This window comes from Lolium perenne, chromosome 3, assembly GCF_019359855.2.
Source record: "Lolium perenne isolate Kyuss_39 chromosome 3, Kyuss_2.0, whole genome shotgun sequence".
Lineage (NCBI taxonomy): Eukaryota > Viridiplantae > Streptophyta > Magnoliopsida > Poales > Poaceae > Lolium > Lolium perenne.
In genome coordinates this window covers 326,463,582-326,474,216 of record NC_067246.2, presented here as the reverse complement: position 1 = coordinate 326,474,216, position 10,635 = coordinate 326,463,582, and the positions used below count along the sequence as shown (strand labels likewise).

The 10,635-nt window shown below is 48.5% G+C and overlaps 1 protein-coding gene across 2 annotated transcripts; it reads right to left on the bottom strand.

Moving 5' to 3' along the window:
• Window positions 1-4,004: 4,004 nt before the first annotated feature.
• LOC127345743 (uncharacterized) lies at window positions 4,005-9,462 on the bottom strand. Of its 2 annotated transcripts, none has more exons than XM_051372272.2 (10): window positions 9,093-9,462; window positions 7,796-7,934; window positions 7,501-7,600; window positions 7,300-7,414; window positions 7,031-7,139; window positions 6,655-6,820; window positions 5,960-6,047; window positions 4,913-5,623; window positions 4,634-4,807; window positions 4,005-4,521 (listed from the first exon to the last, which is right to left on the bottom strand). In XM_051372272.2, the coding sequence occupies exons 1-9, from the start codon at window positions 9,252-9,254 to the stop codon at window positions 4,634-4,636; spliced, it is 1,764 nt and encodes a 587-aa protein (XP_051228232.1). In that variant the 5' UTR covers window positions 9,255-9,462; the 3' UTR covers window positions 4,005-4,521. The 2 variants fall into 2 exon arrangements, with proteins under 2 accessions (XP_051228232.1, XP_051228233.1); XM_051372273.2 differs by having other exon boundaries at window positions 5,960-6,041.
• Between the last annotated feature and the right edge of the window lie 1,173 nt (window positions 9,463-10,635).

The following is a 10,635-nucleotide window of genomic DNA, read 5'->3' as shown; positions in this document are numbered from 1 at the left end:
GACCTTCGTAAACGAGTAGATTTACAAGTACGTGTAGTATACTTGAAAGACGTAGATCTACTCGTATACGAAATGTATAAATGGAGAATTATGGACATAAAAGTCGTGCACGGCAGTGAGATGAAGTTACTCTCGAAGGAATTTGAAACGCGTGACCGGTTGCGATGAATTTAACAAAATTAGGTCAAAAAAAGCTTCAAATGGGACACAAAATTTTCATTCAAATATTCTACGAAACCAAAAAAAATGTTCAAGAAATTGATTCGTAACATCAAAGAGCATTTTTTCGTGTTCATCATACTACAGACTTGTTGAAATTGAAACCATTTAGGTTTTAAACCGATCCACCATTTTGTAGATCGAGGAAGATTAAAATGATACAGATTAGTGCCAAATTACATAGACGTGCTCGTATGCCTCCAGCCATGAAGGGCCGCACATTTCCGTTCGCCACAGCCTAAGCGTTCTTCTTGGACAATTTTTTGGTGTTTTAAGAACCCTGCTATCTAGGAATTTTTTTTATTGTGGGCTACCAAACAGCCCAGTTTCATCTCCGCGCATAGGAGCCAGGCCGTTGTTGACAACTAATCAAGCAATAAGTATTTAGAGCAGGAGGGCAGAAAATATTTTGCTTGTGGTTCTAGCCAAACTTTGGTGATTATGATTGGTCCATAAGATTGGTCCGTAAGAATCCATCCATAGGTCTAGGATTTCTGATTTTCTCGTGTATGCAGTGCACTAATGCAAACCATTACTATGTCGAGGCATGCACAAACGTCAGGCCCTAGCAATAACAAATGTTGCGGACCCGACGATGTGTAGATTGAATGAGGACAAGGAAAGGACCGGGGCTGATACGCATATCGATCTAATTAATACGGGGGCCGCAGATTATGCGGCCGCGGTACAAGGGGAACATGGCTCGCAGCGTAGCGTGGTCGCCTAACTAGACCGGCGATAGCCTGGTAGACAGCGTCGCGAGAATATTTTTTTTTGAGCAACCGGCAGGAGCACTGCCTATTCATTAAGAAGAGGGAAATTTGGCTAGTTTATAAGGGAAACTGGCCGAAAACCGTACAACCCAAACTGACCCCGAGGCCGCGCACCACACGAGCCGACAACACTCCCGCCCTAGCAAGAAGTGGCAACACTCAAAACAGAAGCACCCGGAGCCGCCGCTCCGACGTCCACACCGGTCCCGAGACCGCGCACACTAGCGAGAACCGGAAAGGGACAGCCCAAACAAAACACACCGGCCCCGAGGCCGCGCACGCTACAAGCCGACGACACTTCAGCCCAAGCAAGAAGAGACGATGCTCAAAGACCCATAGCAGTGGAGCCGCCGCTCCGACGTCCACACCGGTCCCGAGACCGCGCACCCACCTAGCCGACGAAGCAGCTGCCATGCAAAGCATGCCAAACCATGCCCAGCGGAGTACCAGACCTCCAAGGCACCGCCCCCAAGGGGGAGACAACGATGGCGCCGTCGATGCCCGCTCTAGCGAAAGCCAAAGCTCAGGTTTTCACCCGGAGAGTCTGAGACTTCACATGACAAGGGAGGTGAAGGAGCTCCTCGACAATGCCTCCAACGAGGGTAGCGACGTCCGAGGACGCCGACATCGTCGGCACCAACCGAAGTGGATGCAGTGCTTTCGCGCGGAGTTCACCCAAACCCAAGTCGTTGAAGCCTATCCACGAAGGCGACGAAGAAGACATGCCTGCATTGCAGCCCACCGCCGCCCCACGAAGCCGACCCTGAGACGGCGCTTCACGCAGTCGTGCTCTGCCGCCCGCACGGCCAGGGCAGAGTAGCAAAAACCTCCACGTCCCGGAGCCGCCGCTCTGGTCTCCATGCGCAGCAGCAGAGCAAACACCTCAAGTCGACTCGTCGCTCGCCTCGGGGCACCAGTCAGCACCCCGACCACCAGAGAAGCGGCGCCGCCGCGCCGCCGTCCAAGCACCATGGCACACCTCAACCATGGCCCACAGGTGGCACAACCGCCGGGACGCCGCAAAACTGGGGGCAGCCACCACGCGACCGCCGCGCCAAGGCACCCGCCAGATCCATGGACCTCCACGCAACCTCTGCGTCGAGGCACCGCCCGGCCGCCAACCACCCACGTGCAGTCCAGACGCCGCAGCCGGCGAGGCGAGGACGCGCACCCGGGGCCGCCGCCCCGGCATCCCCAACTCCGGCAGAAGATGCCGGCGCCGGGCACCTCCTCCACCTCCACCTCCACCCTTCACGAGCATCACCTCCTCCCGTCTGAGCCCGCCAAGGCCCAGAAACGGCCCGCCCCGGGCAAAACACCGGCGCGCCGCCATCTGCCGCACGCAGCAGCACGCCGGCCGCCGCACGCAAGAAGACGGCCGCCGCCGCGCCATCGTGGCCGCCCGCGGCAGCCCCCAATGACCGCCGAGCAGCCGTGGCCTCCAGCCCGGCTCCCCCGCCGCCGAAGCTTGTCGCGTGCGCGAGGATGCGCCGAAACCGCCTTCCCGGGGCCGCCGCCCCGCGTCCGCGCCAGATCCGGCCGCGCCAACCTCGGCCGGCCCCAAGCCTCCCGCCGCCGAGGGCCGTAAAGCGCCACCGCCGCGCCTAGCGCCACCCCGCGCCGCGACGCGAGACGGGATCCCCGCCGCCGCCACGCCCGCACGAGCTTTGCCTGTCGGAGCGCTCTGGCGGCGGCGGAGGGGAGGGAGGCGGAGGGGGCGGCCGAGCCCGGCGGCTAGGGTTTCGCCACCCGAGTCGCCCGAGCGGGACGACGCGGGGGCCTCGCGCTCATGAATCCTCTGCTAAAGATCACATGATAGTGGAGTGCAGGTTTGGACGAAGAGTTCCTTAAGAATCGCCTCCAGCTTCCGTCGCGAGAACATGGAAACCCTTTGGGGCTTTGGGCGTTAGGGCATCTCCAGCGGAGCGACGCAAACGGACATTTTTCGTCCGTTTGCGTCTGCGCGGACAAAAAATGCGCTCCAGGGGGGCGACGCAAAACGTCCGCAGCGTCCGTCCTGACGCAAACTTGGAACAAATATGCGCCAGGAATGCGTCGTCCGCGCGTCCGTTTGCGTCCGTTTGGTCTGCATGCAGCCCTCTCTCTCCTCCTTTAATCACGCATGCGGTCATTCCTAGCCACACAAACAGAATCTTTCCCTCTCTCTCCTCTCTAATCACGCATGCGGTCAAATAAATGCGTCTCTGCCGCTGGAGAAGGGGCAGACGCATGCGGACATGCGGACGTTTTTTGTGTCCGTGCCCGACGTAAACGGACATAAATATGTGTCGGCCCGCTGGAGATGCCCTTACACTGCGCCGCTACTGTCCTGGTTTGTTAACACTAGCCACTAGGGATCGATGACCTGATAGACCATCCAACTGGCTGACAGGTCTAGCAGCAAAGCCTCAATATTTTGCAGCTGAAATTTCCATTTAGTACTTGCTCCAATTCATTATAAATGTTGGGGTTTTCTGAGCTAAAGTATGATACTAAGTTCTGGAGCCAACTTGTAGGACGACGTGGTCTTGATATCCTGTATATATGATGGCATGTGTGCAGGCCTGCGGCTGCAAGGCAAACCAAATTCTCATCGTCGGTTTTGTTTGAACACACGATCGAGACAGATGATCAAAAATTCACTCGCAAAAACCATGGCGATGCCGACCAGTACTACTCCACTTGGCAGGATCAACGTTACTTTCTGTATCGACTTGTAACACTTGTTGTGGTTACTGGCATGCAACAATCACGCCGTCCTCCACGCGCAGCCTGCAGTTGACTGCGCCGCGGCAGAGCCGACTCCCCTGTCTGTCGCCACCGTTCCACACTCGTCCTCGCCGTCGAGGTCAACAGCGGCGGCGCAGGCAGTTCCTAGTTCATGGTGGCGTCGCCTGCGTGGAGCAACGCCTCTCGATCGGCCTGTATTTTGCTTCCATTACACTTGAAGCCGGGCGGCTAATCGCATGGGATCATCTTCAAATTGTGAGCGACCCAAATAGATCGACTTGATTCGGAACAACTTCAACTGAAACACAACTTATGGTGGTATTTGTTTGCACACAAATTTCATCAGGACCCATGTTATAAATTTCAATACTACCTGTTTTATAAAGACATATACATAGCAGCGTCTCACGAGCAACACTTCTGCGACAGCAGGATTATCTCAGAACACAGCCCCTCCCTTCCATTGCAGCATCATTATCTCACTACAAGTGCCTAAAATAGTAAGAAAATGGAGCAACATGCTCATCACAGACTGCCAAGTCAATACTAGCCCCCTTGCTTGGCAAACTATCTTCAGCCTCCTGTCACATAGATGCAGACTACATAGTACATACAGAGCCGGCTGCAGGCTGGCTTGTCACTGCAAATTAGTATCCTAAAACACGATCATATGTACAATCAGGCATCCATCAAACCAACATTCAACTCTTCGCTCTTGATTGTAACAGCAACGAGAAAAACGAGCCCCAAACCAAATCTCCCCAGCTCCGGCAAGCCAATGCTGCGAGACACAAGTTGCCTGAAACCAGAAGCAGCACATCAGCAGACATTGGGGGAAAAGTGCACTGCAACAACTGAAAGCTAAACTGCATGTACTATCCATCTATCATCACTTCACAGTTTTCACATACCTAAACCAGAACAGCCACGATCTCCTCCATTCGCTCGGGTGGCAGGTTTTTAGCCTTGAAACGCTTGTAGGCATACCGCCAATCAGCTGGATGCTTGCCACGGCAAGTCGCTCCAGCAACACCTATGCCAATGGCATGTATGGCTCTAGGCAACCCTTCACATGCCGAAACCATCTAATAACCAGTAACCCAGTATGAATTAGAAATTAGTGCACGGACATAGTTATTTTTTAGATTACAAGTATAGATGAAAAGCTATTGTGTAGAAATGCATATTACCTGTTTTGCAAACTCGAAAATTTCGTCATCAGCCTCTGTGATTTCCACTCCAGCATTGTACTTGAAGAGGCTCCAAGCATCTTCCTCCCCAAGGCACTTCATCTCCAGAGTGTTTGATATGGTGCATCCCATGTGACGACATACTACCTGGCTCCTCGAGGTAAGAACAACTTTTTGCCGGCGCCCAAGAGTCATTGGCAAACCGACAGCTCTCAAGTCTGGGTAATATCCATCTTGCACGTCATCTAACAGGACCAAAAAACTGTGGTGCTCCAGCCACTCACTGATAGCTTTAGCTCGGCACTGCTCATCTGCCAACGACATCCTCTTCCAATCCATATTCGAGAAATACGCGAGATGATTCTGCATAACACGCACGCTACTGCCACCATCAAGAGGTATGACGTGACAAAATGAATCACAATAGCTATCAGCAATGAGCGAGAGCAGCCGTGTCTTGCCAACACCCGACGTGCCCCACAAACCAAAGACTGACTCATCCGATCGCTCACTCTGCAAGAATTCAAGCACCTTATTCTTGTAAATGTCCATTCCCAGAAGGCCACGGATACGTGGCACTCTTTGCCGAGCACGAATTGGGGTTTCTACTGCTCGCTCCTCGGAGATCTTTGTCTGGTTAACGGAACGAGCCACATACCAAGCACCGAACTCCCACATCAGAATGCTCATTTCATACATGATGGCACTAACCTGATTCAGAACAACAACATGGTCAATAAGTCACACATGAAAAGGTATTTGTCTAATTTGTGTGAGGGCGAAACAAGTCAATCAAATTATCCAAAAAAAAAAGATATCAACACAACAATGGCACATATGCTAGAGAGCCACATCTTACTAAACTAAACCGTGGAGAAAGCATACTAGATGTAGAAGACACATGGAAGTAAAGTTATTAACTACCTACATAATGATATAATAACCATAATATGGCATGGAATGCATCAATTGTCGTGGGAGGTTAGTTATGAGTGTAGTGTCAGGCCTCTGATCAAAGCGGCAACATGGATCAACAGATTATCATACCTGTATCTTGGGCACCCATAAGCAGATCATCTTGGGCACCAATAAGCAGACCATGAAAGTAAGCTTTAGTTGAACTGGAATCCTGTGTCTGAAATGAGGGAAATGTCAGATCATGCAATTATAAAAAATTATTGTCAGTACCCTACAAGACATAAACATGGACTGCATATGGTTGAATAGCTGATACATAAGATTATTATGACACCTTGGTCAGCATTAGAATTGCCATAAAATTATAGACATAAACTTTAATTGAAGTGGTGGAAAAAATTGTATAAGCAAATGAAAGAAATGCAACATGGCATACTCGAAACTGCGATGGAACCTATGGCATAATGATGCAGCAGTGGCCTTAACAATTTTTTCGATGATTGTTAAATAAATGCATCAAATATATTGTGTGGATCATGGATGTGACACTTCTCAATCTGTAAGCACATGCCCTTCACCACACAAACAAACAAAAGATTATAATGCATAAGCAAATGCAACCTTAATGTTGTCAAACTGTTACCAGAACACTGGATGATGAAGCGCGGAGATTTGGAAAGGAACGAGGGAAGTATTTGTTGGACAGATGCTCACCACATTAACTTTGGTAAGAGCTAGCTTACGCGGTTGAATCAAATTCCACTTAACACGTAAAAAGTAAAAGTACAGATAATCTTGCAGTCTATGGATTTATCAGTTCATACCTTTCTGGTTCAGTTGGCCTTGTCCTTTTTGCTAACATGAGAATCAGAAAAAGAGGTGCCATCGCAGCACATAAATGACCAAGAGTATGCCCACTAACAATTTGAAGCGTCCACCTGTAAATTGGTTTGTCTGCGACCTCTTCTAGTCTCGCAAGGACGTAAAATCCTGAGATTATTTTTAAAAACAGAACAAAAAAATCAGATTGTACAGCTTAGGTCATATTAAGTTGCACTTCCAGTAAAAACTAGTACCAATAAGTTCATGTCTTGTGAGAAAACCAACTATCAGGAAAAACCACATTGAGGTGAATCAGATATAGCAACCTGCACAAATAATGAAAATGAATGCATTATATTGAGCAGGAATAACACTAACCTGCTGCCCATAACCAGTAGCTTGTTGATGCAATGGACTTTGTTCCTGCCCAATCATCAAACCTTTCCATAACAAAAATGGCCTCGAAAGATGTGAAAGTGATCATCATCTAGACAAACAAACAAATATGTCATCCTTCAGTATATTAGACATCAAGAAAGCAGGAATAAAAAGATGGTGGATTTGTACCATTTATTATTTTCTAAGCAATTTTATGTACAAACATGGTGGTGATGTTAGACCTCATAGCAGGTGAAGGAAAGACTTACTAGCAATGTATCCCAAAATAGGGTGGCATTTTTCGGGTTGAGATGGTAACAGGATGAACCAAAACAAACAGCTATGATGCCAACAAAGATAAGTGTGAAGAGACCACGGTGTGAGCTGCCAGCAGGATTAATATTAGAGTGCTTCAGATTTAATTTGAGTTTAAAAAGTAATCAAAATTGGCATGACCATTAAGTCTGCACCTTAGCCTAGAGTAGCTTTTGCAGTGGTTAAGGATGAGCCCAGCGAGACCGACAAAAAAGAAACAGAATGTTGAGACCACATTCAGCGTATTAGGGATCCCTGCAAAGTAAGGCATAAAAACAGAATCATTTATTTTCAATGGAGTACAATTTAGCCCAATCTACACTTCAATTGCTCCCAAATCACAACCCCATTTAGCTACTCCACCGATCACATTAATCCCAGAGCAACAGAACAAGGGTGACTCAGGCAAACAGATGATAGGAGAGGGAGCGCGAAGCAGAGGTTAGTTACCAAGGAAAAGTTTGCGTTGGTCGGCGAAGTCGTGGCAGTCATCTTCATGCGGGATGGCAGACATGACAAGCATGAGCACGATGAAAATGCCCGTACCCGCCCCCCATTTCTTCCTCCACCCCACATCCATCACAGCCACCTGACAGTCATCCTCACAATGATTACGAATTTCACTGAGTTTGCATGATACTATTCTGCAACTTAGTTGTACAGAGAAAAACACTGCATCCGTCTATATCCAGCCATTTAGAACAAAAAGTTAGGGGCCAAAGGTGACAAAGAAAGTAAGCCGCATAGGAAGTACGCCAGGTTCAAGTTCCATCATTATAAAAATCACATGTTGAATCATGTTTGTAGTACTAAAATACATGCTGCGTAACAAGGAGTCGAGATGACCAGAGAAGTAATAGTGGGTAGGATGATAACTTTGAAGCGTGGTCGACTTATCCCAAGCAAATCCACCGTGAGCAATGTATATGACCCCTTATACTAGCAACTGTCAGTTAAATATTCTATATCTAAACCAATGCAGAATAGCAAATCACATTAATTGTCCATGCCAAAGTAGAGCCAAGGCAGCCATTTTCACAGTTTACAGTCGTGTCAGTTGAATATCCTATATATGAACTACTAATGCAGAATAGCAAATCACATTAATTGATCATGCCAAAGTAGAGCCAAGGCAGCCATTTTCACAGTTCACAGTCGAAAGTTACTCCACCAACCACCATGAGGTTATGGCACCATCACTCATGCTATATATTCTCAACCAAATGTGCTGCCAATTTCAGGCCTACGAATTATACAGACTATACAGTGAGACAGTTATTAACACTCAGCTAGAAGAGAACCAACAGAAAATGCTACTCCAATACTATCGCAAATTGAACAAGATTAAGAACCATCTAAGAAGCGACGCATTCCGCTCCGTCCAATCTACAGGAGCGCAGACATGGTAACAGAGAGGCAAGTAACCCAGGGTCAAAGAACAGGTACCGTGGAGGATTTCTGATGACTAGACAGTGCGCCACCATCACTTATGCTATACATTGTCAACCGAATGCGCTGCCTATTTCAGGCCTACAAATTATGCACAGACTAACTGTAACTAGACAGTGAAAACAGTTGTTAACACTCAACTAGAAGAGAACCAATAGAAATTGCTACTACAATAGTATTGCAGATTGAACAAGATTAACAACCATCTAAGAAGCGAGGCATTCCGCTCCGGCCAATCTACAGGAGCGCAGACATGGTAACAGAGAGGCAAGTAACCCAGGGTCAAAGAACGTGATACCGTGGAGGGTTTCTGATGATGTCCAGTGCGCCTTAAGAGGGAGGGCCGAGGAGGCGGTGGCAGAGCCGGCGGTGCCGTCGGGCTGGCTCTCTCCCCCTCCCCGGTGCCTTGGCTGCCGGCGCCTTCCGCCGCCGTGCCATCAGAGCCGACCTCCTCCATCATTCCCGCATGTGCGGAATCGGGCGGGCGGGCCGACGGTCGCGCGGAGGATAGGAGGCGGGGGACAGGGAGCCAGGGACGGGGTCGAGCGGTCCGGGGAGGACGGGGGCGGCAAGCCGGCGTCGGCGTGGGCGTCGGCGTGGGCGTCGGGCTAGAGCCGGCGCTCGCCTGCCTTCTGCCGCAGCGAGCCAGCGAAGGAGGGCTGTCGCTGCAAAAAACCTATCGCAGGCTATGAGCGTGATGAGGTTTCCGTCGTGGGCCGAGGCCCGTTTTTGTTTGTTCTAAAAAAAAACTTTAGTTTTGTTTTCGTTTTTACAGGTTTTGGGGACATTTCTAGAATGTTCTTCCCGGTTTTCTTCTGCTTTTCGCTGGTTCAAGGTTTGGTCGGTTATTATTTTCCGGTTTTTCATTTTTTATCTCTATTTGATTGAAATTTATTCAGATCTGTATTTTGTAGTGACTTAATGAAGAGGAAGCAGAGTATCTTTGAAGGCTCGTAGTGTTCAGATTCATATTTGAAATTCACCAAGATTCAAGTTCAGATTCAAAATTTGTTCACATTCAAAATTTCTTTGTATTCAAAATGGGTGGAAATCGTGGACACGGGGGGTAAACAAGAATATTGTTCCTAGTATTGCCTCTAAATATGACTGGCTCATGTATTGTTTGATGGTCAAGCTTTTCTGATCATGAGCATTGTTATTGTAACAAAGATGCTAGCAATACTAGGAGTATGACTAAACGATGGCACTGAACAGACCCAAGTCATTGATATGCTAGGAGGCATATTCTTCATTATTAATAGCTTTGTATTCTACACCGCCACCATCATTACGGTTGGAAATGGAAAGAAGACCCCCTTTTGGCATGCCCCTTGGCTCGAGGGGAAAGGCCAATTGATATTGCGCCTTTGATTTTTGCCGCCTCCAAGCGCAAAAAGTGGAAGGTGGCGCAAGCTTTGCACCAAAATGCGTGGATTCAAAATATTGATTTTGCTCAAGACTTCTCCTTTTTGCACCTCTCACAATTTATCGAGCTTTCAAGCCTCATTGATAATTTCCAACTTCAAGCCAACATCGAGGATGATATCTCTTGGAGGCTGACGGAAAATGGGCAATACTCCACAAAGTCCGCATATGAGGTGCAATTCTTAGGGACTACTTTCTCAACGCTACACAAGACGGTTTGGAAGGTTTGGGCTCCTCCCAAAATTAAGTTCTTCGCATGGCTCGCAAACCAAAATAGGATTTGGACGGCCGACCGGTTAGCTAAGCGTGGTTGGCCAAATTGTGGTCTTTGTCCTCTTTGTAAGCGTGATACGTCCAAAACGTATCTACTTTCCCGAACACTTTTGCTATTGTTTTGCCTCTAATTTGTGTATTTT